General features: G+C 42.8%; 2 protein-coding genes and 2 long non-coding RNA genes across 4 annotated transcripts; 2 read left to right on the top strand and 2 right to left on the bottom strand.

The window, feature by feature from the left end:
• Positions 1-167: 167 nt before the first annotated feature.
• Positions 168-8523, top strand: ca6 (carbonic anhydrase VI). The gene is made up of 10 exons (XM_035389109.1): positions 168-368; positions 1152-1334; positions 2707-2855; positions 4091-4186; positions 4641-4707; positions 5072-5229; positions 5924-6050; positions 6154-6237; positions 6426-6458; positions 6753-8523. Exons 1-10 carry the CDS (start codon positions 281-283, stop codon positions 7367-7369), a joined length of 1602 nt encoding a protein of 533 aa, XP_035245000.1. The 5' UTR covers positions 168-280; the 3' UTR covers positions 7370-8523.
• A 337-nt stretch (positions 8524-8860) lies between these two features.
• Positions 8861-10627, bottom strand: LOC118211706. Its single transcript, XR_004762064.1, has 2 exons — positions 10429-10627; positions 8861-9887 (listed from the first exon to the last, which is right to left on the bottom strand). It is a non-coding gene; the product is annotated as an uncharacterized LOC118211706 (long non-coding RNA).
• Positions 10628-11720: 1093 nt separating this feature from the next.
• On the top strand, positions 11721-21301 carry LOC118211915. The gene is made up of 3 exons (XR_004762122.1): positions 11721-11861; positions 12607-12688; positions 21221-21301. It is a non-coding gene; the product is annotated as an uncharacterized LOC118211915 (long non-coding RNA).
• Positions 19391-26752, bottom strand: gpr157 (G protein-coupled receptor 157). Its single transcript, XM_035389494.1, has 4 exons — positions 25783-26752; positions 22118-22331; positions 21215-21409; positions 19391-20880 (listed from the first exon to the last, which is right to left on the bottom strand). The coding sequence occupies exons 1-4, from the start codon at positions 26157-26159 to the stop codon at positions 20656-20658; spliced, it is 1011 nt and encodes a 336-aa protein (XP_035245385.1). The 5' UTR covers positions 26160-26752; the 3' UTR covers positions 19391-20655.
• Between the last annotated feature and the right edge of the window lie 1207 nt (positions 26753-27959).

The following is a 27959-nucleotide window of genomic DNA, read 5'->3' as shown; positions in this document are numbered from 1 at the left end:
GATGTCACCCGTGGCTGCTTCTGTACACGATGTGTTGCAGAAATTGAAAGCAGGGGATTTTGTGTGCGAACCCATTTACTAAAGCAGCAGGAAACTGCTATTGGTTCAGCTGTTTGTGAAAGTCACCGCCTAAGCAGTGGATGACTGACAAGCCCAAGAGCCGTCTACCGTGGGAGGGCTCATATTTTAGGGCGATATTTTGTCGCGGGGGCGACAGAGCAGCACCACTTCACACACTCCAACGGAACTCAGCAGCACCTGGTTAGGGACACCGTCTACCATGGAGCGCTTCACTCTCCTGCTAATATACATTCTCCACCTGGGCTTTACCTTTGGAGGAGATGAAGGAATTCACTGGACTTATAAAGGTAAAAATATCTTCCTATGCCTGTACCCAACCTGAAATTATTCTGGTTAAGCCTATCTCTGTATGCATCTTACACATCTGAGCTTCTGTAAAAGTGGTTTTGTCTGTTACTTTGGACTGTTAAAATAATGCAGCAGTTGTATAAAGGTACCATTAAGCAGTATTCAGTGAAAGACTGAAGCTTGCACTAGCTTTGCACATTGTTTTTAAAAAGAGGTCTCTGCTTTTTAATCACATATACACTGTTTTGGGCAGTTTGACCCTGTAAAATGTTCAGTTTTTATACGCGTGCATAAGAAATAAAATGTATTTGATCAAAGCGGATTAAACGAGGGACATTTTATGTTTTACCTACAGTAGGCTTGCATTCTTGCAGAGATACATGTTGGTGTGTGAGTATTGCATATAAAATGTAAATTATAATTAGAGGAAAGATATCAAAACTACAATAACCATGTTATTATTTGGTGCTTTTTTTTTTGTTTTTTACAGATATGTGTTGATGAAGTTGATGCTTTTGCCATTGCAGCTATACATAAACTGTTATCATTGACAGGACTCCCAAGGGCTATATTGGTCTAAAACAAAACAGAAATACTACTCCAATTACTACTACTACTACTACTACTAATAATAATAATAATAGACTATTATAATTATAGTTATTATTATGACTGTAACTATGATTATTATTTAGTATGATTATTATTATTATTATTAGCGAAGAATTTGCACAGAAAAATGTTCAGTTTTCTTGTCTCTTATCTTCTCTGGGTGCGCGCAGAAGGTGCCTTGGATCAGATGCACTGGGCAGAAAAGTACCCCGAGTGCGGTGGGGCACGACAGTCCCCCATCGACATCCAGCGAAGAAAAGTCCGACACAACCCCTATATGCCAGCGCTGGAGCTCACTGGCTACGACAAGATAGAGAACGGAAATTTCCGCATGACCAACAATGGACACTCAGGTATCATCGGATGGACATTTTTTTGCCCCAACAAGTAGACTAGCATAATTCAATATGCCTGACCTTCTGCTAATAGGCTACCTTTACAACAGCTCTCAGATGGTCTGTTTTGGCCGCGCTGTCCAAGGAGTAAGCTACCCGTGTGCCTACGGTCCCTTAAAGTTGAATTAACACTGGGCATTTTACGGTGTAGAATCAGTAAACTCCCACATAATCAACATCAATTAGACCAGGGGACACATGAAAGGTTCTAAACGCTGCACTGTTTCACACAGACACACTTTACAGGAAAACAGGGAAATAGCTTTCCAGATATGTTGCCTATGTTGACGCAGCACAAAACATATGGCAGCCGACACAATTTCAAAACGTGAATAAACAAAAATGAATTATTTTCAGGAAAATTACAAAGCCTCTTATACAGGGCTCCTCAATCGTATCCAGAAACAGCCAGTGTTGGTACAAGTTTTTTTGTTTCAACCAAGCAGCCACACACACAGTTCTACTAAGGTCCTTAGCAAAGACTCTATGTTGATTAATAGAATCTGGTGTGTCTGCTTGCTTAAAATGAAAAAAAAAAAAAAAGCATGCAGCCCTAGAATCAGGTGTGTCAAATTAGGGTTGTTCTTAACTGGCTAAATTTATCTTAAAGTTAAATGCTTAATGGTGCAATCGTAAAGCAAATTATTGAGTGCTGGATCAAAATAACACTGCTTTCATTTCATAGCCAGTAGTTAACTAGTTTATGTCAGTGTTCCTGGAGACAGCCATAAAGACGGTTTTCGAACCCTCTCAGCCAAGAAGTGCGGGTGGTATGGCGAGCGATGAGACTCATCTGAGCCAACAAATGTTGACCTGGCTAATCAGCGCAAATCTAGACATGACAGGCCAATTCAGTAGTTCTACCTCGCACCAAGAGCGCAAGTATGGATGTACTGTTAATGTACTACAATCGCTTACAGTTTGCCACTTGACTTCGCAAGGCTGTCAGTCTTGTTTATATAACAAATTCGATAATCCGGTAGGTCGTTTATGTGGGATTTCACAGTATCCAACGCAGAGATAATGCACGTGGAGTGAGTTTATTTGATACCTGCTGCCCTCTAGTGTGGATATGCAGGTACAGCACACGGTGAATCAAAGTTATGTTGGAAGCGTTTTAGATGAACACTACTCTGTAGGCTTACTAACATTTAAGAAGTTACCACTTTGTTTCGCCATGATGCATATGCGTGGATTTTTTTCGTGGAGAGTTGCAGGGAGAGAGAAAAATTGCTATTCTGGGAGAGTCGTTGTTTCTCCCTGCTCGGGTCTCAAGTCAGTGGAACAACATTGTTTTGTTTTTCCCATCTCTCTTCCTTGCCCTGGACAGTTCAAATTGACCTTCCTCCCTCCATGGTGATAACCAAGGGCTTCCCTCAACGCTACACGGCCGTTCAGATGCATTTGCACTGGGGAGGATGGGACCTGGAGGCCAGCGGATCCGAGCATACCCTGGACGGCATCCGCTACATGGCAGAGGTGCGCTGAAAACCTTTTTGTTTTTATTTTAGTTACAGAAAATGTATGCAAATGTCAGCAATGCATTTGGCGCAGTGTGCTGCTACAGCGCGCTGTTGATAACCGGAGGAATGGACTGATTACCGTAAACTTGATGGAAACGCACTTCACCAGTTTTATTCTTTTTATTATTATTTTTTTGCTCTGCTGATCTCTCGTCTACTCCTAGTCTTTGCTCCCTGCAGTGTGAAATGTATGACAGAAGCAATAAATCTGCCATGTCAGCAATGAAAATTAATAACAGGCCTCTTTAAAAATAATGATAATATTTTACTCAGGCTCTGGAACGCCGTGTCCAGGATTCATGTACCCAGTGGTTTCCTCTTCAAGCACAAGCATTTAAAAGCGGCAGACACAACTGCAGTAAACCTACGGCATGGGAATGATGCATCTGAGAACGAGCCCATGACTGCTCACTGATGAGATGCTGAAACTTCCTCTTTCTAAAGCAGAGAAACTGGAAGCACTAGGAAGAGCATTCTGTTTTCTCACACAGACACTATATTCCATCCCAGACTGATAGTAATTGAATGGCGGGGATGTATTTAACAGGACAATAAAATGTGTGCTATTAAGTAAATATGCCTGCAGCATAAAATGTACAAAATTTTATATGCCACTAGTAAAATGTTAAGGTGGTGGCAGGGTTGTGTTGAGCAATAAAGGGACTAATTCAATCTCAAAAGCAATCTGCATGCTGTAGGATTTACAGATGCAGCGGCCCTACCTGAAGCTACTGGGCCACAAATGTTTATTATAATTCTGGAACAGACACTGCATGTAGTAAATGCATGCGGTAAAATAAAAACATTGCTTAACTCAAAGCCGGCAGTTTTAAATTGCAACATTAATACATTGCATGCAGGAAAACAGTGCTTTTTCCAAGGGTGCAAACAGAATGATCAGCCATTACATTTGATATTTTCTATCTTAGAGCCTATTTACAGGACAGGGGACCACGCTTCTCCTGTCACAAGCCAGAATTATCTTTCTCTGTGCTGAGGTCCTGGGTAAAGTCAGGCTATGAGTTTGAAATTCCTCAAAATTGCCATTCAACTCCAACTCCAGGACAAGGAGTGACACCCCTGGAAGCCTTACTCCTTAGTCCATGCTGAGACGGCTTGGACGTCCTGGGTAAGCGTGAACGCAGATGTCTTCAACTCACCGTTTGTTTCTGTTTGCCTTCTTTGTTGCAGATGCATGTTGTCCATTACAACTCTGACAAGTACAGCAGCTTCACAGAGGCCCGGGATAAACCAGACGGCCTGGCGGTGCTGGCGTTCATCTACGAGGTGAGGTCTCAGAGGCTGCAGCGATGCCCACGAGCACAATCGGTTTGCCCTTCTAAACTGGGGGAATAAAAGCTGGTAAAACAAGGGCTCACGTGACAGGCTATCGCCATATACCACAATTTCCGTCTTATCTGTGGAAAATACTCGCACGCTCTCTGCACAGGGAGCGATGTAAATCATATGTCTGTACCTTATTTATTTGGCTACTGTTTTAATGTCAGCGATGCATCTTTCATTCTGAGAGACTGGCAAGGAAGGTGTTAGAGAGGATATTCTCCACATCAAAAAGCATTCTATCACTCTAAACATTCTAAACATTCTATCAGAGTGGTAAATCTGCTGCTAAATCTTTTGTATGAGAACATGTTGAATATTTTATGTATATATATGTTGAATATCTTCTTGTTGGGTTGAATTTTCTGTCTGGGATGTTTTTTTTTTTTTTGTTCTCTAGGATGGGCACTTCGAGAACACGTACTACAGTGATTTCATCGCCAACCTGGCCAAGGTCAAGTACGCAGGTGATGCTTTACACATCGACCAAGTTGCCACCGACCAGCCAAACCCCACCCCCCTTTGTTATGCTATTAGAAAACTCTCTTTGTAACTTACACAGCTTACATTTTGTATATACAGTATATTTATACAGCTTACAGAAGCTGTACAGATTAACTATCTTGGTCAATGGTAATGGAATCTACAACCTTACAGTTGCAATCCCAGTTCCCTAACCATCATGCTACACTGGTACCCAAGGGTGTGTCAGTTTGAATATTGAGGGGGTTAAAATGCATAGACCCCAAAAACTGAAACCCTGTAGGGGGGGTCTGAAGGCATGCTTTAGCCTGCTGGCTCCTCTATACTCCTGTTTTCCTGGCGTTTCAGGGCAGTCCATGACCATCACCTCGGTGGACGTGCGCTCCATGCTGCCGGAGAACCTGTCTCACTTCTTCAGGTATCAGGGGTCCCTGACCACCCCCCCTTGCTACGAGAGCATTCTGTGGACTGTGTTCGACACCCCCATCACTTTGTCCCACAACCAGGTGCGTTCCCCTCTCTTTGAAAACTATACAACACACAGCATTCTGTACATTCCTCCTTTGAAAGCCCAGCAGTTCATTTCTATGCAAACTCAAGATGAAATGTGATCTGTTATCCATTCAATGCATAGGCCTTCCCCTTGTCAAGTGTGGATGACTTCAGTTATTTAGGACTTTTCTGTCAAAAACCAACTAGTTACTTGGTACACAGACACAGGCTGTACTTTATATTGCTTTTGAAAAGGCAAATACCTACTCAACATACACATGTTCATATGCAAAAGTACTGTTGCTGTTTATTATAACAAGTGGAATCATTAGTTTGGTCTCTTAAAGCTCAAGATATTTATATTAGATGAGTGGAAAGGAAATAGAACATATTACAAAACATCATATAGCATACCAAATTCCACATGTTCTGTACTTAAGATACATTAAGATGTAGAAATTGTGTGTGTGTGTGAGAGTCTGTGTTTAAATATGTGCCTGCATCTTTGTGTGTGTGTAATAAAATGGGGTCTACTTAATGTTCTGTACTTAAGATACATTAAGATGTAGAAATTGTGTGTGTGTGAGTCAGTGTTTAAATATGTGCCTGCATCTGTGTGTGTGTGTGTGTGTGCGTGTGTGTGTGCGCGCATGCGTGAAATCAAATGGGGTCTAATTTTTGCCCGCTGCTTTATCGTTTCCTTCCCAGATCAGAAAGCTGGAGAGCACCTTGATGGACCATGAGAACAAGACCCTGTGGAATGACTACCGCATCGCTCAGCCGCTGAACGCCCGGGTGGTCGAGTCCTCCTTCCTGCCCCGCCTCAGTCAGGGCTGTGAGTGCGCTGGTGTTCAGGAGCTGCTTAGCCCGCTGGTGTTCAGGAGCTGCTTTGCCTTGGCTTTTCACTGAACGCTCTCCCTTCCCTTTCTTTTCTGCAGCGTTCTGTCGACAAGAGGAAATTGAAGCTAGGCTTACGAAGATAGAGGATATCATTACAAACGTGGACAAGCGCATTGCCTCCGGTAAGTCATTTTTTATATTTATGGGAGAAAAAAATGTAAAAAAAATAAATAAATAATTAAATGAAATAACCCAAAATCAATAGCATATTTGCACTTGTTGAAAATTGAAAATTAAGGAGTAGAAATGGCCCAAATGTTCAAACCAAGCACTGTGTTCAGGTTGTCTTGTCTTGTCTTGTCCCTAACAGGGAGAGCTGATGAGACCAAACTGCCCAGAAGTGGTAAGTCCTCTGGGTTTGTGGGCTCAGTGGTGATTTGAGGGCAGCAATTTATTGGTGAAGTTTTCATCTTCCATCTTTAATTAAAGGGAAGTTCCACCAATTTCATTGTTTTTTTTTTTCCCCCCCTTCAGCAAAATATGTGTAATTCCTTTCAAATGGCAAATGTAATGCTGTAGTGCGGAACTAATCCCGTAGGCTTCTGAGAGCCCCTTAGCTAAGGCAGTCCTGTCTGTGACGTCACGGCAGAGATCAGAGTCGTTTAAAGTGAATCTTCTCATTCTCTGCTCCGCTCAGGGCTGCGAGTCCTCTACCCGCTGGTGCTGTACTTCCCAGAGGGGTACCCTGGGAGCTACGCTGAGGTCACCCCCATGCGCCCCATGGACCTGCTCTCCTTCACGGTCTGCATGCACGTGCGCGCCAACCCCGAGACCGTGCACACCGTCCTGTCCTACTCCTGCCCCGACCGCGAAAACGAGCTCGCCATCACCACGGGCTACGAGGCGGGCCTGTGGATCGGCAACCAGTACGTCAACTTCGCCGGCGGCGCCGTCACCCGGGACTGGGGCCACTACTGCGTGACCTGGGCCTCCCACTCCGGGCGGGCGGAGCTGACGGCCAACGGGGCGTCGGCCGCGGTGATGAACCTGCGCCCCAAATACGACCTGCAGCCCCGGGGCACCTTCATCCTGGGCAAGAACAGGGACGGCCTGCTGGGCGTCTCCGAGTCCGACCCGCTGGTGGGCCACCTGACGGACGTCAACGTGTGGGACCGCGTGCTCAACTCGGCAGAGATCCGGGAGCAGATGGCCTGCGGGGTCGACAGCCCCAAGGGGAACGTCCTCAGCTGGGGGGTCACCCCGCTCCGCCTGTACGGCGGGGTGGAGCTCAAGACAAACTACAGGTGCCCCTAAATGTGGCGCCCCCCCTCCACCAGGCGGGAAGTCCTGCTGTGTTTTTATTTGGGCAAATGCTGAGGCAAATATATAAAATGCCACATAAAGAAGCAAAAATAACATCCATTCGCTGATATTCACATATGAATGAATGGATGGGCTTGTGTGAGTCCTTTATATTCTATCACATATAGGCTTATGCTATTAACAATTAAAAGTATAGCTCAGCTGTGTCATATCATGTTTTGATTGCCTAAATCAAGTGCAAAATCATCCTAGCTTTCGCTACCATTTTCAAAAAATTCTGAATGTGCACATCACCATTCACAAATTGCAACAGTATCTCGACAGGTTCAGTAGATATACAGGAGGTAAGCGAAACAATGGGAACATCGATGACGGAATGTGTGTTTTACTACTTTGATTTGGTTTGCCTGGAGAAATGTAACCATTGAGAAATACCAAAGGCAAACGTGTGAAATGAAGGGGAGTCAAACAATCAGCATGTACCTACATGTTTATTTAGCATCATATTGTGTTTTTTATACATACCAAGATCATTTATTGTTTCTTTTTTAAAGCAGTATGATACATTCCTTTAACTTAGTTAATCTAATCTGAGCTCGACAGAGCCTGCTAACAGGCATTTTACCGGCCTACTCTTCACTTCCTTTCCAGTCATTGTTGAAATACACATTGAATACATGTGGTTGAGTGCCTTGGAGTTCCAGCTGCAGCTCTCGAGTTGTGCTAGTCGTATTGGGTTCATCCCTGTTGCTCTGGTAGATGCGGGCCTCTCATCTTGCCTGCACTGTTTCCACAGCTGGCTCATCTGCAGTGATATGTTGCTGTTGTTCTCGCATCACTGGCAGGATGTGCACTAGCGTCGTCTGGCAGATGAAAGGGAGAACAAAGCTGTGCTGTGGGTCAACTGTGCTCCTATTGGGCAAGACAGAACACAAATGGGGGGGGGGGGATTTAGAGCCCTCCCATGACCAAAAACAATGACGCGAGTAATAGATTGAATAATACATTTACATAAAGTTTGTTTAGCAGGCACTCCTATCCAGAGCAACTAAAAATGTAGGATTTATATAGAGCATGGTGGATGTGAAGTGAAGTTCTGCATGTACTGCTGGAAGCAAAATAAAATCCAAGAATTGTAAAATACAGTAGAAAAATGGCGTGGTGTTTTTTTTTCGTGTTTTTGTCTGTGTGCACGTGCGTGCCTATTTGCTGACCCTAATCATTCATTTATTTAACACATTTCTTTTTACTTAGGTTCTAGCCTTTTATTCTGCCCTCTCCATTTCTGACTGTAGTTTGCACGGCATAACACCTCCAAATTAATTTTCTCTGTGTTCCTTTTTCTGAGTCATATTCAAGAGAGCCAAGCTTCTCTTGTTTTAGATCACAGCATCACTGATCTGAATGGAGCACAACAGAACCATGTGTATATGTATATTTCATAATCAATTTTAAATGTTATGTAAAATTAAATGAAGGCTGTCATCTTTATCATCTCTTTCACCTAAAAGAATACAGCAGTTTGAGTTTGATGCACCTAATATTAAGAATAATATATAATATTCATCAAAAGGGGATAATATAAAATGTTAAAATATTATTCCCTTTTGATCATACTATCTTCATTTTGACCTAATATAATACAATAAACGCAGTCAATATTAAGCGTTGGAGGTGATCATTTTAAACACGCTGAACACTGCAGCAATGTCAGTGCGCGGTGAGGGGATTTAAGGAGCCCGGCTGAACTGCGTATGGCACAGAGCCCCTACACAGCTGAGGCGGAGGCTGTGCTCGCCTGTGCTCTCTGCAGGTCCTGACAGGCGGGTCGCACGCTGAACGATGACAGCTGCGTCTCGGCGCTCGGTAGGCCCCGCGCTCGCGGAAGTGACAGACACCGCCGGCTGTCTGGGGCTGAGGATTTGGGTGAGACGGAAGGTACTCCTGGGCCCCGCCCTCTGCCCCTCTGACCCCGTCCTTCGGCTGTTCCTGAAGGATCAGCGGCGGCTCTCTGTCCTCGTCTGTTCCCGGCGAGGGAGAAGCAGCCAGACGCAGAGGAGCAGACGGTGCCGAGGGGCGGGGTTCCTCCTCCGGTTCACCTTTCAGCTCAGACGGATTCTTCACTTCCTCTGTCCCCCTGGGGAGAAAGGCCTTTCTGCCAAAGTCGGTTGGGCCTCTGCCTTTGCCTCCTCACTTGTTCCTTTGTTTCTCACTCTCTCTCTTTCGTGTTTTTTTTTTCAGATGGTTTCTGTTTCTCGTCTTCTTTTCTATATCCCCCCCTTCATCTCCTTTCCTTTCTGTATTTCTGCACTTTTCTTTTGGTTTCATCCTTCTCTTTGATCTTATGAAAGACCCTGCTCAGTCCCTCCTGCTGAATATGCAGGTGAGCAATGTTTGGATTTGGAAGCTTTAGTGACTGGCTCCAGCAACTGCTGACGATTTTAAAACCAATGTCCCCCACCACCTTCCAGGCTTCCTTAATCCCAAAACCATATGTGGCAATTTTTTCCTAGTGGACAGAAGCCATAAAATTATAAGTAACCATAACAGAAAGGAGAATAATTGGGGTCAGTTGTAGAATTTCAATGATTGAATTTCCCATACTTAATAGTACACTATTTCTCAGATTGTATTTGAGACTTGAAGCAGAAATCATAACCGTCAGATCTGAGTTACCGTCAATATTTTGAGAAAAGATCTGGCATTTCAGCATTCAAAATAATGTAAAACCGGAATTTCCTTCCCTTCGTGATAAGTGAACATAAATCGTTAAAATAAATCGTTTTGCCAACATCCCTGTCACACGCCAAGCGTGACATCCCGGAGAGGGTACCGTGCTGTACCGTGCAAAACCGCTGTCTGTCGCATGGAGAAAGAACATCCACACAAACATGAATTCAAATAAACGACCCACTTCACACTTCACCCTTCCCCCTCACGGGTTCCGGGCGAAAACAATAAATGAAAACAACAAGCTAAATTAACAAAGACAAAAGAAAGTAAAACAAAGCAGCACAACTTTGCAGTTCCCTGTTCTGTAGCTGACCCACCTTCCCAGCCAGGTCCAGCTCCTCCAGCATCCCAGCTGAGGATTCCTTTCTTTTCAGAGCTCCAAATAAAACCGAAAATCATAACTGCGCTCTCAGTGTTAGCTCCCTGATTAGCTAACGCAACCCAGGTGCGTGTGCTTTCTCCACCAGCCAGCGCAGCCGAGACCAATCCACCTCTCCGGCGGACCGACTGCTACAATCCCAAACATACAACAGTTTAAAAAAACTTGGTAACCTAGTCATTTTTAAGCCACATGTGCATGCTCATGATTGCAACTGAAGGTTGAATTTTGAACTTCTAAAATATATACATATTGAACATATATTTATATATACGTATAAAATGCACTTGTGCCTCATAACGTTATTTTATTTCAATGTATGTAAATATATGATATAAAATTTATGTGTAATAAACATAAAATATAAGTACATATATTAAATACATGTAATTCCCATATAATTCCATATATCGTTCTTCCATATGCGTAAACTGGTGTCACAAGGTGAGCGTAAACGTTAAGGTATTAAACATCTTCACAAAACTTTTCATGGTATCCGTGACAGGGCAATACTTCCTGTCATCATGCAAAGCTCTCTTCCCATGCATGACTGACAGAAAGCATAGGTGTTTAACCACCGTCTACTTTATGGGTGGAATTCAGGTCTGACTGAACATTTGACCCTCAGCACCAACATGCGTGAGACACCGCCTGCTATTCAGTCCTGAGGGTGTGTCAGGCATAGGAGCCACTTCCTTGTTTGAGGAGCCCATTGGGTGGAGTTAGTTTGATTTGGCTCACCTGTGGTTCATCAGGCCTTTAAAGACTGACTGTTTGTTTGCTCCTTTGGCTGCGCATGGCATTGCCTGTGTGAACTTTGGCAGGGACTCCTGGTACCTTTTTTGGTAACTTGTTGAGAGGACAACCATGAAAATGTAAGAATTGAGTAACAAGCACATATTAAATTAAGCTAAAAATTAAATGATGCTCAGTTTTGTTTTGAAAGCTAAGTTTTTGTTTCTTTTGTACTCAGTAAAAAACCCCCTTTCACAATTGCACCTTTTTTGTTCCAGGTTTTAGTTCTCTGTTGGGAAATAAAGCATAGTGAACTGTGCGCAAGTGAATGCATCCAGTCTGCATGTGAAAATGCGTTTTGACTGTTAGGTGTCCGTTTGTCAGTACAAATTCAACTGATTCAACTAATTAACTAATCATGGTCTTCAATCAAGGCCTTGATAAATAGCATCAGGCATGATAGTACTGGGCTATAACAGAAGCCTGCACCCACACTGGCCTTTTTTGGATAAGACTGGACTCCCCTGATAAACACACATTCTCTTTAAAGCTACTGAAATCTTTTAAGGGCAATAAATATGTGTACTACTGTAACTCTGGTGTTCCACATTTCTCCTGGGACCATCCAAACATCATGTAAGTGTCTGGGCCTGTGTTCCCTTCTACATCACAGAGCAAAAAGGAACGTGTTTAAGACCTTTGCACAGCAGTGTACACTGATCAAAACCTCAAAGTGGGGGCATTTTTAGTCAAGTGAAAATTAAGCAAGCAGTAGAGCCACCTTGAGGCAGTTCATCATTTTTCTGACTGACCAGAGTACGAACAACAGCGTCACTCTCAGATAAAATGCACTCTAAGTTGAGGTTGATTGAATAGCTAAATAATTATGTTGCTAAGTTTCCCTGTACGAGTGACGAAACTGGTGTAAATTTGACTTCTGTTTTGTGTTTCTATTTGTTGATCACGTTCCGTATTTGTTTTATGTCTCAATCTCAATGCCTTGGAGAAGCATTGAGGGAAAGTCCCTCAGTTACAATACTGCCTACGCAATATTTTTTTATTTTAACTTGGCAGTATTGTAAAATACAGTATTGCCTGTATGGCTTCTCTGAATATAATAGGATAAAGTAAAGTAATTGAGAATGTCAGTTCAAAACAACAAATTCCAATAACCTGAGCTGCTGTATGTCTTCCACTTGTAAGTCCACAGTGGAAGGTGCAGATGATTTTGTTCTGCTGTGGTAGGAGGATCCCTGTCTGACTTAAATCCCACCCTATCTACTCACCAGTGCTCCTGTAGGTTACCAGATGCTATCAGTTAGAGACGTTCCTCTTTGCTGACTGGCATTCCCTCCCCTGTATTTTACTATGTGGCTTCCAGGGTGGAAAATAAACACTGGCTCGCAGACGAGGAGGAATCCTGAAGAAGTGTTTGCCCTCCAGTCTCAGTGCTCCGTGTGCAGGTAGCGTAGCAGCGAGGGGGTTGAGTTGGGGGGGGGGGGGGGGGGGGGTTTCCAAAAATGTCTTCATCCTTCATTAAACCACTTGCCCTGCTTCTCACCCCCGCACAGTCACTGAAGGGCGTAAGTAATTACACGGCCTGCAAATGAGTGCACTTTTAATTAGGACGTCCATTGATTGCCCGCTGAGTAATCATTCACTACCTCGCCCCGGTAACCCTACTGAGTCGCTGAGATTATTCATCTCCCGCAATATTGGAATCCTGCTCTGACTCTTAATGCTGTTTTGTGTGTACAAAGCATATAGATGCTCTGAGCCTCAGGCTATATGTATATACAGTATATATGTATATATATATATACACATACATACAGAGTGTATATAAACAGAGTGAAGCCACCTCTGGCCGATTCTAGGCGTAGGTGACATATGTGGTTGCCTAGGACCCCATCTGTCTGGAGGCCCATAAAAAGGGGACTAACTCCAGACACGGAGCTGATGCATTTGCCCCATTCCTCAATGCTACACTAAAGAGCTCAACTCTAAGTGCAATTTTGGTTCATCATCCGTACGTTAAAACTGGGGTGCCCCTTCCACATGAGCATAGGCTTTTGCCACTGCATCTGAGCCCTTTTGCCCATCCCCCCCCCCCCCTTACCACCCTGATTCCTGAATCATAATACACTCCCTCATACCGGCCCCAGCACGGCACAATGCACAGTACCTTATCCTTTCTAAACGTCATTTAAATTTACCACTCTATTTTGTCAGGAAATCATCCCAAATTATTTCATAGATTGTCCATATCATTTTATCATAACCATGGTTAACATTTTAATGCTTAATCTTCAAAAACATAAAAAATTGCATTCCATGTAACATTATTTACAGATTTGCTTCAGTGATTTAATAATACGGTAAACTACCAATACATTACACTATCCTCATTTTCTAAATGTTCAGCATTGGTCTGGATTTAACAAGAGGAAGTTTATGCACAGCCTTGTATAAAATTTTAAAAAAATGTAAAACAGTCTAATGCACATGCTTCTACAAATACAGAATAAAAACTCTGACGATTATTGCTGCCTTTCACAAATGGTTATGACAATAAATGAGCACTAGAGGCCGCTATGCAACCAAGCGCAGACCTTCCCTGCACCAAATTGCTGCCGAATTAATTTTTTTATTCATCCTGAAGCTACTCATCCATCTCATTGATTAACCAATGAAAGAGGTCTTAAGCGTTTCATTTTGGCGGGTGATGAAATTAAAATGAGCCTTAATGGTGTTCTTCCAGGAATTTCATATAGAATAATGGTCTGTGCTGAGCTGGGAGGACTGGGGGAGAGTCTCCTCACTGTGAGTGTACATGCCTGTGGCTCCAGAATGCAGTCTGGGTGTGCAGGAATGTGTCATCATTTTGCCTTGTGTGCAATGAGGTGTGCCTCATTCAGCCAGCTTTTATAATCTCAATTCTCATGCATGTGCACCTTTCCATCCATCCATCCATGATCTATACCTGCTTATTCCTGATCAGGGTTGCGGGAGGTGCTGCTGCCTATCCCAGCATGCACTGGGCGAGAGGCAGGAATACACTCTGGACAGTTCGCCAGTCCATCGCAGGGCGGACACACCATTCACTAACACACTCATACCTAGGGGAAATAATTACCAACTACACCATCATGCCGCCCCTGTGCACCTTTATATATGTGCGAAATATGTATACACAAATTAAATAACCTACCTGTCTCCTTATTTTCGCTTTGCAGGATCACTTCCATGAATAAAGAATAAATTAAAACTCTCCTTATAACATTTAGCCTTTATGCCATACATTCACATGCACACTGATATAATTTTTTTTAAGTTCTCCAAACCATAATGGCCAGAGGCTGAAGGCATAATGAAAATGTGACCCAACCAGCACCCATAGATCCTGTAGGGACCATTAATGTTTGTGAATGATCTAAATAGGTATGAGTGTGTGAGTGAATGGTGTGTGTGCCCTGCGATAGACTGGTGGCTTGTCCAGGATGTAATCCTGCCTCTCGCTCAATGCACACTGGGATAGGCTCCAGCAACCCCCGCGACCCTGCCCAGGATAAGCAGGTATAGGTAATGAGTGAATGAATCTTCAAAATGGGCAGAGTGTTCAACCAAGGTAAATTTGAACAGACCCTCCCCGATTGCAGGATGGTGAATTGGTGTTGACTTAATCATCCATCATGTAATAAGGAAGGCCTACTACGCGCTGATAGAGAGGGTGTGACTACGACTGCTTTTGCTGTTGATTGCTTGGCCTTTGACCATACGCTATCTCAGTTTTTAGAGCGGTCAGCATCGGATGTGTTGCAATGCCTGACGCGTAGCAGGAAAGAGAGGCTAGCTGACCGGCTGTTTCCGCAGAATGTGCCCTCAGCAAATCCTGCCAAGGGAAACGCATTCTAACTGGCCCTGGAAGATACATTGCAGACAGGCAGTGAAAAGACAGCTCTGGGGCCTGAGCCAGAAGCTGACTGTATCAGGCCCACCCTGAGCAGGTATAGGGTTGCGCCAGGGTTAGGATTTCATTGAAAGAACATTGCACCCCCACCACCCATTAAAATCCCCATCCATCCAATTTACCAAAGAAGTTTTTAAAAGAAATATGATTATGATTATTATTATTATTATTATTATTATTATTATTATTATAGAACAGAACATCTGGTTCTCTTAATTCAAAGTAGGTATGCTATACAGTCTCAGGGATTCCTTTTTAAAAATGATATTGTTATGGAAGATGGTGAGAAAATCATATTACACACACGGAATGCACTCGCAGTACATCTGTTGTCTTCAAAGCTGAACGAAAGTGGAAAGAGGGACGAAACCAGAATCCAGGGTCTCCATAAGCCATGAAGAAATTAATAAAAGACACAAGCTGTACATGAAAGGATCAATAAACTGAGACCAGGGACAGCCCTCCTTCCCGTCAGTAGTGCTTTACAGCGAGAGGAACTCTGCCAGTATTACACTTCTTCCTGCACCTTAGCGCCCTGTCAAAAGCGCTATTTCCTTTAAACACTACAGAAAACCTGGAGGAAGGACTCGGGTGCAAATCTGTACTGTCATGCAAACCCTGAACAATTTATGTGACCCAGATCAACAGAAAAATGTCACCTGATCTCTCTGAGCGAATGGTACTGCTGGAGGTGGGTTCCGCTTGCGTAATGCAGTAGAACGGATGACCTCACAGGAGTTAGGGTTTCTGGAAGGTACAGTAATGGCACTGGATCTTGCGTGCTTGCGTCGCAGTCATCCGGGCACATTTTAGGCAGTGAGATGGAGCGTCGTCTTACGAGCGCTCTTCGCTAAACGCGTCAGTCACTGTCCACAGAAGGCGTTCAGAGGGGCAGGACTGCACGCCTCGGGTCATCCCTCTGACATCATCACGTGACCTCGGCTGGCGAGGTCAAATTGTTATCGACAACGCCTCCTCAAATTACCTGGCTGTCCTTGCTTAGCATGCAGAAGCAAGCAAACTTGTGTCTGGGGTGACCCTCATACACAGGGCGCTTGGAAACCTTGGGTGCTGCTCTGTCTCGACAGGGACCGTTGCAGCTGTGGAAGTATGGCTATTGTCTCATTTTCTAATTTCTTTTTTAGCTAGTTTTTGGTACCAGGCGTCCACACTTTCTCTGTCTATCAATCAATCCAACAAACATAACCTCTGCAAAAAGAAAGGCCCACCATCTCGATAGCTACTTGGGAACTGGTTGGATTTATATACACAGGCAGCTCAGCTAGGCACAATGCAGGCTTTGGAGCACCTGTTCATTTTATTAACAAGAAGCATTGCTCTAGGGCAACTGTGTTTTTCGACTGAATTAGGACCAGCACAAACAACCGATTCCAAGGGCAAATTTGGCTCTAGGCTAACATAGTGATGGTGACACGTGGTGTGTGCAGCTTGAAGGTTGTTAAGATTTTTTTTATCATGTCTTGCTTTTAATTGCATGTAATTAAAAAAAAAAAACACAGATGCACACCCAATTCCTCCTGTTTTCCCTTTGAAGAAACACACACGAGTAGCCGCTAAACCGTTAAAATGGTTTTGCGTTTTGTTTGGAAATGGAGTAACATGTTTCTAAAATGCAAAATCTGGGGTGTGGGGAAATCTACCAAGAGAACATTCCTCATGAATGAATGAATGCTATATCCTCACACCCAGAGGAAAGATGTGCTTACAGCATCACATGCAAACAAGACACAGAATGAATAATACACACCAAGCACAACAAACAAAGCCACTTCTTTGTGAGACAGGATCAAGCCGCGGGTCATAATAATTAAAAGGAGCAGTTGTGGGATAATTCTCTTTGGATGGTGCAACACTCATAGCCCAAAATAGTAATCATGTTGGTTAAATATGTTTATCATTGTGAAACAACATCATTTTATTGTGTAATTAAGTGGTTGTTAAAATAAGGGACATAACTCTAATAAGTTTTTGTTGGCTCATTTCCTGCTAGTCTTGGTTTTGGGTGCAGACTATTTGTCTCTGAGGGAAGATGTTTACATTCTTGGTGTATGTGATGTCGCATATATAAGTAAGGGTGTGTTATGGTCATGCAGTGTATCTATGGGCAATCCACCGAAGTGCTCAGCCAGAAGGTTTTCCAGGCTTTGAAAGACTGCAGGAAATGTTTGATGTGTGAACTGGATGTGAAAATACCTAGAAATATCTTTGTAAAGGTTTTGAATTGTAATGCATCCAAATACCAAAAGATGATGGCTTCCTCCTGCTTTGTCAATTCCAGATTTAGCCATTTTTAGTTGAAAAATGGCTGAATCAGGTTAACAAAACAGGTTAATAATTCCAGGGTTTCAAGGTTAGTGTATCCACAACACAGCTTTTGGGGACTGATGCACTCTTTAGTCTTAACAATAAATATGGGCACTGTATAATTAGGCAGTGCATTACCAATGGAAATATTTCTGCATGCAACGGTGTCTGTCTGTCGGTTTGTCTGTCTGTGTGAGCTGTGCAGTTATCCAGTGCAGTTGCAGCCCAGATTAGTTTGTGGACTGAAGTGTGACACCATAGGTGGCAGCTGGCTGTACAAGCCTGGGAAAATGTCTCTCAAATTGATAGGGCACATAATAGACATGATAGTTCTTGGAATTAAATATTCCAAAGGGAGGAGAAAAAATCAGGAAAAATCCTTACTAAAAAATAGTTTGTTATTCAAGAGTTTAAATGTGTGTTATTCTGCTTACTGATACCTGTGAGATTGTGTAAATGAATGAAAGGATACTGTATATAATACTGTATAGTACACCTTGGATTTAGTTTAGTTGAGATTTAGCTTCCTGAAGCTTTGCCAGAAGCCCTAACACAGCATAGAATGTCTTTAGCAATATATAAATATTGGTCTAGTTTACACTGATGAAACAGGATGTAGCCTTCTATTAGTACACGGATGTTGTCAGTACTTTTTGTTTTTCTGGCCTCTCAGCATATGCCGTATTGAACAGCTGTCACATGACATCACCCATCAGATGCTTGGAACATTTTTGTTCCAGAATTCCCACATTGTTACCATGCTGACTCGTCATGTGACGGGGAGCTAAGACCAACTGGCTTGTGCAGTTCCCCTGCCAGGCTTGGTACAGGTTCTTCCACAGAAGGTCACACGGCATTCCCAGAGAACGGGAAATAAAAGTGCAATCATTGCAAAACGTCTGCACGGCTACACGGTGACCTGTGGTTAAGGAACCACTGAAATAATGTTAGTCATGGATCCGGTTGGAAGAAAAACCAGATAGAGTGGCAGTACTTATGACCAGGGTTGAATGAATACACAAGCCAAGTACACTGTATACTATGCCGCTGGTAATCTATTTTCCTCAAAGAATAACTGGTTATTCTTTTTAATCAACAAATACGATTTAGTAGGGATACTGGAACATCAATATGGATATGTTCTCTGGAAACAGGTGTTATTTTGCAGGTTCTAAACCAGGGCTTCCTAACCTGATTCCTGGAGATCTACCATCTTGTCTGCTTTCATTTCAACCTTAATTTAGCAGACCTGATCCTGCTAATTGTGAGCTCAAGATCTCTAGCTGCTGAATGAGGTGGACTGTGTTAGGGTTGGAGGGAAAGCCCACAGGATGGCAGATCTCCAGGTACAGGGTTGGGCAGCCCAGTTCTAAACAAACGCTATCTATGTACGCTATCACCCATTTAGCGTAGTGGGAACTGTTAGTTTTACTGCTAAAAATAATGAAACCACTCGAGAAACCTCCATGAACTGCTTTGCTTTTGTAACCGTTTTGATCTCCAGCATTTGGCCTGACAACCTGCTCCAGGAACATGCAATGTGGCGACACCCCTGGAATCTCAGTGGTGGTATAACGTGTGAGACATTTCTGTGGAAGATTCTGCTCCCAGTACACATTCATTATAATAATGCACTCCAGGCCTGTCTCCACCCAGACTCCTTTGTGCAAAGCTGTACAATCACTGGGGGCCACAGCATAGTGCTGCAAAAATTAGAAGTCAACTTCTGAAATTCCAGTCAATCTGTCCTAATAATTTGATTACAGGTTATTATGTGCTCTCCTCTAACTCATTCAGATTTAAAGGAATAAAGAGAATGTGTAATTTTAAAGTACAGCTGTGGAAAGAAATGCAAGCATAAATTCTGGGATTCAGTATTTCAGTAACCTTTATGCTACAAAATGGAATTTATGCTACACAGGAATTGCAACTGAAGTGAAAATACACAACCCTCATAAAAATTCCAGGAAAACAAAACATTTACAGTACAGTACACTTTTCACCCCACTGTTACAAGACTGTGTAAAAACCTTTTTTTCCCCACTATAATGCCACAGTTTACTTTGGCTTCAAATTTGAACCTTGACCTATTTTCATATTTTAATGTCCAATCCATAATTCATGAAGGTAAGACAATTAGAATTCACCCATTCCCTACAGAGGACATTTTTTTTTTTTTTTTTACGAAAGGTGGCATAAAGGATAAAAATGAAACTAAATGGAACTACATAATAAACATAGGCAGCAAAAAAACAAACATTGGGCTATTTTCTTTTACATTTATAGTGAATTGATTCAACACAAGTATAATAAATCCATAGTACCAAAATAGTCCATCCAAAAAAGTACCAAAAATTGAAAAAAATAATGTTTACAAAACAAACACTATCTACAGATATAAAATATACAGCAATAGCAATGTGTAAGAGTCTTCACATTCAAGGAATATTGACCATTTCTTCCCTGAAGGACATCTTATACTCACTCATCACAATGAGAGAGATTACATATAAAAACATTTTAATTAATTCACACAATAATGCCAAGGCACAACCACTGTAGTGGATCACCATGGTTGTCTTACCATTGTTACCATTATGACAATGTAGTGGTCTGTCACTATACACCAGTGTACAAAGTCTGAATTGCAACATTGCCTCCCTGGAAGACTTGTATCATACCCACTGATATAAAAAGGTGGTCAGAGACAACTAACGCAGATAGAGAGATAGTTTAACACAGCCTCGGCACCTCTTGAGTTGAAAAACTTGAAAATCTGGAACCGAGTGATATGCATTCGCCTACAGTGCACCACCAACTGGTGCTGATTTGTATGACTCAAACAATGCCACGTTTAACTTAACTTTCTTCACACTGAGATCAAACAAGAGAGAAGAAATGACAGTACATGCATATTAAGGAAACAACAAAAAAAAAACCTTTAAACAGCCTCTCGCTGTTTGCACTAGTGTAGTCCAAGAGACGGCTGTGCGTGTTTGAGTTTGTCCACTGACCTTAAAGGCACTTTCCGAAACATAAAGGCAGCGATGGACGGACACTCGGCCCCCCGCGTTAGCTCACTGCTAACGGGCTGCAGCGTCCCTAGTTTCGGCGATCTCGCCCTGGACGCTGCGGTCAGCAGTCCTCCTCGCCGCCACCCCACCCGCGCGGGCCCGCGGCCTCCCGTCGGGGCGGAGCGTCTACGCCGGGCGTCTCGTGGACGGACGTGTCCGCGTTCCCGCTCTCCGCGTGCCGGCGGCAGCAGCAGCAGACGGCGGCGAGCAGGCGGGACCTCACCGGCTTCGTGCACAGCGCAAACATGATGCAGTTGGCCGCTCCCTGGAAGGTGTTCCCGATCCCCTGAACAAAAAAAAACAAACGAACAAAAAAAAGGCGGCAATGAAAAAAAAAAATGAGGCGCAACAACTGGGTAACCGTAACCAACCAAAGCGCCGCCACTGCTTCAGCGAGCAACGTCTGTGAGCTGGCTGTGCTCCCAACATAACATAACAACGATTACAGGCCATTCAGCCCAACAATGCTCGCCATTTTCCTGACCAAACTGTACCTAGTACTTACAGTCTCAATAGCATTCAACACCATATCAAGCCTGGTCTTGACAACCCCAAAAGTTTCTGCTTCTACTATGTGACCTGGCAGGCTATTCCACACATTGACTACACCATTTACTCACGTGCAGGGTGACCAGCAGGGGGCTCTGGACAGCAGGGGATCCCACCAGCAAGAGCAAGAAGCGCAGGCTGCTCCATATCCGCAGGGCGATGAAGATGATGGGGATGAGGGTCATCTTCCTGTCGGCCATGGAAGACCGTGATTGGGCCTGGGAACTGCTGGCCAGAATGGGCCGGTACTCTGAGAGAGCAGCATGCTGGGATAGAAAATTAAAAACAACTCGAATGCTATATAATTACTTGGATGCCCATTTTTAACGCTTGGTCTCATGCACAGAATGTTTGGTCTCAGGCTCAGAATTAAGATGATTGCTGTTAGCTATTCTATGGTTATTAAGAACTACTGATGACTCTATGGTCTAAGTGCATAATAATACTGTATGTCAGCTCCAAGCATTACAGTTTATGCAAATATTATACGTGGAGGCTTCTACAGGGAAGAAAAAAGGGAACGAAAATGTGATATTTCACATCTCCTTGTCAATACAAGCCTTTCAATACCCAGATGTGATGGAAGACACTTGAGAAACACAAAGATCAAAGGTTATTGGTATCACTCCAATTGATGTATACCTAACTTTCTCTACAATTTTATTCTCAGATAAGAGAAGACTGCTTTCATAACACTATAATATTTATGCTTTCCATTGTACCATAAAGTGGTTCAATCAAACAATCAACAGGCAAATGAAAGCTGCCTTTGACACCATAAACACGTGGCACACAGAATCCCTGTTTGCAGTAGCATTCCTTTTTTTTAAAAATTGTTTGTGCCAGCTTAATTCTTCAAAAACAGCATTATCTTTAATGCAGTGGTGTTACTGCATGCTTTACAGCGGCAGATGTGCGAACTTCAGACGTGATTTTGGGAGTTTCGGTGAGCAGCGGGCGAGGGGGGCTCTCACCGCTCGATGGATGTGCTTCTTGATGAGGATGTAGAGCACGGGGAGTGTGAGGTAGGCCGCGAACTCCCAGATCTTCCCCGTCAGCAGCATCCAGAGCACGTAATCGGGGGCGTGGATGCTGACCCAGCACCAGCCTACAGACACCTCGGAGGCATCGTACCCGATCTTCTGCAGGCTGACAGCCGCCACCGTGATCCCCAGGGGCACGCCCCAGCTGTGACACACACACACACACACACACAAGCACGCACACGCAGGCACACACGTAGACACACACACACACACACACACACACACAGGATTAAGTCCACAGATCGTCTATACCAGTGGTCTCCAACCCTGGTCCTGGAAAGCTACAGGGTCTGCTGGTTGGAGACCACTGCTCTATACTGACGGTAGCATTCAGCGTTAAGGCAGGGGTGCAAAACCAACAACAGTTCTGCACCCATTACGCAATGCTGCATGGAAATGGGGTTTGGACAAACCAGTGTGAAATCCACACCAAAGCTTCAAAGGTGGACTGACTCCAAATAGCAACCACGTACCAGATCAGTTTTTTTTTTCTTCAACTCATGAGAGTTAAGATCAGGAGTGTGGTAGGAAGGGCTGGGGACTCTGCAGCAGGAAAACAGGTTCTCTACTGAGCAACCCTGTGTCTACTCTCCTAACAACAGCCTCTGGGGACACAAACTGCACAAATACTGAACCCGTTCCATTCCTCCAAACATGAATATAGGATCTCTACAGCTGCATGTTCACCATAAGTATTCATATTATAAAATGAAATTTTGAGGATAAACTGCAAAAATGCAAGAATTCTATTTTCAAGCTAGCTTTGGATTTTTGCTAGCCAGATAAGGGTAAAGCTGACACTACACTTGTACCAGAAACACTGTACGGCAGATGGGGGAAGATTGCTTGCCCACGTAAAAATTTAGCTACATTATACAAATCCCCGCCCCAGACCTGTCATTACAAAAAGTCCAACTACCTACGACTTCAGCCCTGAGACTTCATCGTTGACTAAAAGAATCAAAGAACAGCTGGTGTGACTTATTTTTCTAAAGGGAACTTATTCTCTAAAAAGGAACCCTTGTCCTGGATCTACTGAGAAGGACCCGCCACACGTGGCTTTCTGTGGGTAGTTTGGCTTTCAGCAGGCAAACCTGTCAGTGTGGAAACATCTGAGGGAAGACAGGAACAGGACAGGAATTGTGGTCTTTTCACACATCCTTGTCACGTTCAGGTCGGTAAATACCCAGAAGCAACCCTCATACTTGTCCAACCACGGTAGGAAAAAGTCGACAAAGGAAACTTTAGGAAGGAGAAAGAACGAGAGCTTTTATGCACAGACGCAGGCTGCCCTCCCTTCATGGTGCTCAAGGAAGTGAAACGTGGTTGTGAAAAGAGAAAAAGGCCTCTTGTACATTATGTCAGAAATTGCCATACACACCGTGAAGAATAAAGTCCCATTGTGCTTATTGTGCTATATTGCACGCAACTGCATAAAAAGTGGTAACAAACTTTTTTGAACTGATCAAATTAAAGACGGAGGTGAATCAATAGGCTGCTAATTATGTTGCTGAACACGTGTTTAAGTTCTTTCCTAATTATTCCCTTAAACTTATTAACACAATACAGGTCTGGCGTGTTATTTTCTTTGTCTTTGAATTCTTCATTATCTACCAAATGGTTAGTTTTAGTGGCCAAGTGTCCACACCTTCAGAAATTAGGAGCCTGTTCATTCGCCTCAGTCTTTAATTTGTTTAAAACGTTATTTCACCTCTTGTTAATGTAATTGCTTACAATGTAGCACAATGTGAATATGGGACTGGAGTCAGACACCTGACTCCACTCATCAAGTGTTTCTACGATCGCAGGGAATTTAGTCTTGTGACAGGTAGGTCTTTATTTTAAAGCATAACAAACCAAAGCTTCCAGTTTTTTTTTGTCCTTCCTGCAAATCAAAGATTTTGTGCAACAAAAAAAAGAAGCACATTGTGAAATAGGTACCACTGTCTTCCCACCCAAGTGCTGTTGGGCACTTCTGCAAGGGAGGGGAGGGGGGAAGCAGTCATCGGTTGATGAGTACACACTACCACAGCAAGAGAAGCGAAACTCAGGGCAACCACGTGGCTCAGTGCAGAGTAGCCGCCTCAGCGCTACTCTGCACTAAGAAATGCCACAGGGGCACTTCTCATTTTGTGCATTGCCTACACATTAAACTGACACATTGTTAAAACCATTGACTGATTAGGCATTTCACTGGCTGAAGACAAGACTGAAAGCAAAAATCCCCCCAAAACAAACAGGAACTGAAGATGGCTGCTGTACAGGCCTGGCAGAGCATCACCACGGAAGATACCCAGCCTGTGGTGGACATCAGTGTACTTATAGTACGTCGCTTTGGATAAAAGCGTCTGCAAAATAAATGTAATGTGGTGATGTCTATGGGTCACAGACTTCAGGCGGTCATCAAATGCGATGGATTTGTAACCAAGTTCTAAGTATGATTATGTTAATTAGTCATTAAATAAAGTCAAAGATTACTTTTCATTCACTAAAATGAAGGGGGGGGGGGGGGGCAACTACGTATAAAAAAAGGTTGTAATTCCTACATTGATTACCCAATACCCAGAACACACAGCAAACAGTAGTAATTCTTGCTTGAGTTATCTTTTGGAAACCCCTTGTTGCACTCCATGAAAACCAGCATTCTAAAAAAAACATGTACCATAGACTATATAAAGTTATTTTCAGTTTGGATAACATTTGATTGGGAAAAATACTATTTTACATTATTTGTTGAAGTAATCAAACATTTAATTTATTACTGAACACAATTAGGTTCTGTAGTTTTATGCAAAGGAGGAAACAATCCGCATGACGCCAGTCAGAAAGGCCGCGTAGGCCTACTGGTGGTCATGTCAGGATTTCGTCTGATTTAAGTGTGCATTTCCGCTGAATTGCTGAGTCCAAACATCCCAGTGAAGGCGCCTTCTCCATTTTGACACCCGTAATTCTATATGTCCGCAGTCTCCGCATAACACATGGGAGGCATCGCTCCAACGGTTCAGATAGCGTGATTTGACCACATGAATGTGAATGCACGTGAAGAATTTTCACGGTCACTATGTCACTTGATTCATTTGCCGAAGTGTAGGCTATGCTGTTCCTTCTAAGCGTGATTAAATACTGTATGTCAAGAAGGAAAACATTTATGTTAATAGCAACCTAAATGACAGTGAGAGTTCTTTGGATTCTGAAATTCCATTAAACTTTTGATATAAGTGGTTTTTTTTTTGCTCCTCCTCAAGACTCTTAGAACTACAACTGGGTTGGTCAGGATTTGACGACGTGGTCCAAGTCCAACAACTGTATTGTTTTTAAGCGTTTCTGCAAAGTCCGCTCGACTGTTTGTCACAAAGACACATTGTATGAACAGTAGGCTATCATAGTTAGAAATAGGAAAATTTTATTGAATATTGAACAAGTTTACGAGATACTTCCCCGGGCAACTCACTAAAACTGAACCTGCATAACAAAACTTACTGACAAACTACATTTACTTCAGGCGAAAAATCCATACAATACCCGGTATAATACACGCTGTTAGTACTGTACCGGATGTCACACATACATGGGAAGTTTGACTCCTTCCTTACCTGATTATGTGGAACCACAGCACCAGGTTGTCAGCAAGTTGCTGATTGGACCTCACGATGAAAATATACAAGTAAACTGCAATCGCCACAGTCCAGAAAAACGAGCTTGTATTGGCGAAAGTGGATATCGCACCTTGAAGAACGCAGTCCCAAGTGTTCGATTTGAAAATCTTCCCAACTCCATAGGAGTAAGAAATCGCGGACAGCAAGTCGGCGACTGATAAATAAACGAGGAGCTTTCTTGGCTTGGTCCTTAAATCTGTCCAAATGACATAGGTGCATATTATCAGGGTAGATCCCAAAAATGACAGCACACAAGAAATCAAAATAAGAACCTGTTCATAAGCATACACCTCCGTCTCGTTTTCGTCAGCCATTGTATTGAATGTTGGAGATACCCCCACGTATACAAAGTGCCAAACGAAATTTGGCGATATTGATTACATTTGTCCAAGGTGCGTTTGGTTTAATCTATTGCACAATGGTTTTAGGAATCCTGTTGCTTCATCCACTCTTTCCGACTCAGCTCGTGCTATTTCAGACCAACCCAATGTTTACGTTGAAGGCAAGAGCAATCACGGGGTGCAATTACTATTAAACATGAACTTCGAGACTAACACAATCATTCTACACCAGTGAGAAGAAAAGTAAAAAAGCTTAGAACACAGAACTAAAAATCATGTTCAGAAAACTAATGGAATTTCACCATCTGATCGCATAAAAACAATAGTCCCGATCCGTATCCTTTCCCTTTCTTACAAAGTTTAACCCGGAACCCAAACTTGCAGCACAATCTGGCTCAGCACTTTTTGGATTTGTTCATTCGAGCATGAAAACACGATCATGTGAACCCCCAGTAGTCGCGTCTTATCCCTTGTTGTTGCTGTGCTCTAGGTCAGCAGGTTGCTAGCAAACTTCTCTCCAAGTCATCTCAGAGTTCCTCTCTGAAATACGGCCAAAGTGAACCATACTGCCCTCCAGCGATCGAGTGACTGTGGAGTGGAGAACTTTGATTTACCACAGATAAAAATCAAGTAGTTACGGATTTAAAATAAAAAATGATTAGTGTGATATTGTCTTTGAAATAGCTGAAAGAAATCTTACAGAAAGTAACGTGAATTAATATTCTCACCCCTTGTCTTTTTACATCAGCATGACTAAACTAAATCACTGCATCTGGGAATATTTCAATTCTATTAATCAAATAGAAATTAAATAAGAACACAGTACAATACTGGGAACTAACAACCCTGCATCAAACACACGATAATTATGTAACTTGAGTAATAGTAGCCATTAGCCTATTAGAAGACCCGGAATGTAATTAAATTTCATTTGCCCCTGTTTTCTTTTTCTGAGAATTGAGACAGACCGTGAAGAGCCTAGGAAAGAGCCTGTCATTTGGCTGACACTTTCAACAAACACAAAGATCCTTTGTTCATGCTATAATTATGACGAAACGAATCTAATTTAATAGACTCGTGATTTACACGTATATGAAATTAGAGCAGTCAACCACCAGGTGGTGTAATCTGCCAGGTACACATAACAAACAAATGTGCGTTCTCTGGTTGATTGTATCTTAATTTTAATGTATTTTGGAATTTTTAAATCTGCTCTTTTCGCAAATCAATTTTGGTTGCATTTGCTCAGTTTGTAAATGTGTGAATAATGCATGAATTCAACACCTTAGTTCATCTGAGAAGCTCAGCTGAATGTTCATTCCATCCTCTCTGTGAACAATTAGCTCGCATAATAGTTGCGCTCTTCCGCAGAATAAGTTTCTTTGATGCTGGGCAGAATTAAAATTTTAGTATGTCTTTGGGACTGGTGTCTTCAGAGTACTCTGAACAGTGAGGTATGCTGTACTCTCGCCTTTTCTCATTGTAAACAGGCACCAAGTGAACACACAGAAACATTGTGGAACAACGTTTTAACACTGGGGACCAGAGCAGCTGTCAATTATATTAGACTGGGACTAGTAATAATCCAAAATCATAATGCATATCACAAACATAACCATTCATGCCATCCCAGACCGTTCTGTATCAGTAAGTACTGCTATATTTTCATTTCAAGTAAATTGTAATGATTGAATAGCAAATGCTATTTTTGAGGGCAATTTTTATTTATTTTTACAACAGATCATGATTATATCTATTACATGGATATTTCCT

This window comes from Anguilla anguilla, chromosome 13 (assembly GCF_013347855.1).
Source record: "Anguilla anguilla isolate fAngAng1 chromosome 13, fAngAng1.pri, whole genome shotgun sequence".
Lineage (NCBI taxonomy): Eukaryota > Metazoa > Chordata > Actinopteri > Anguilliformes > Anguillidae > Anguilla > Anguilla anguilla.
This window is presented reverse-complemented; position numbering and strand designations above follow the sequence as displayed.

Coding starts and splice junctions, on each gene's coding strand:
- ca6 (XM_035389109.1), top strand. CDS start 281: ATGGAGCGCTTCACTCTCCTGCTAATATACATTCTCCACCTGGGCTTT. Junction 369..1,151: donor AATTCACTGGACTTATAAAG/GTAAAAATATCT, acceptor GGGTGCGCGCAG/AAGGTGCCTTGGATCAGATG. Junction 6,051..6,153: donor GCCCCGCCTCAGTCAGGGCT/GTGAGTGCGCTG, acceptor TCTTTTCTGCAG/CGTTCTGTCGACAAGAGGAA.
- gpr157 (XM_035389494.1), bottom strand. CDS start 26,159: ATGGCTGACGAAAACGAGACGGAGGTGTATGCTTATGAACAGGTTCTT. Junction 21,410..22,117: donor AGAAGCACATCCATCGAGCG/GTGAGAGCCCCC, acceptor TTTCTATCCCAG/CATGCTGCTCTCTCAGAGTA. Junction 20,881..21,214: donor CCCTGCTGGTCACCCTGCAC/GTGAGTAAATGG, acceptor TTTTTTGTTCAG/GGGATCGGGAACACCTTCCA.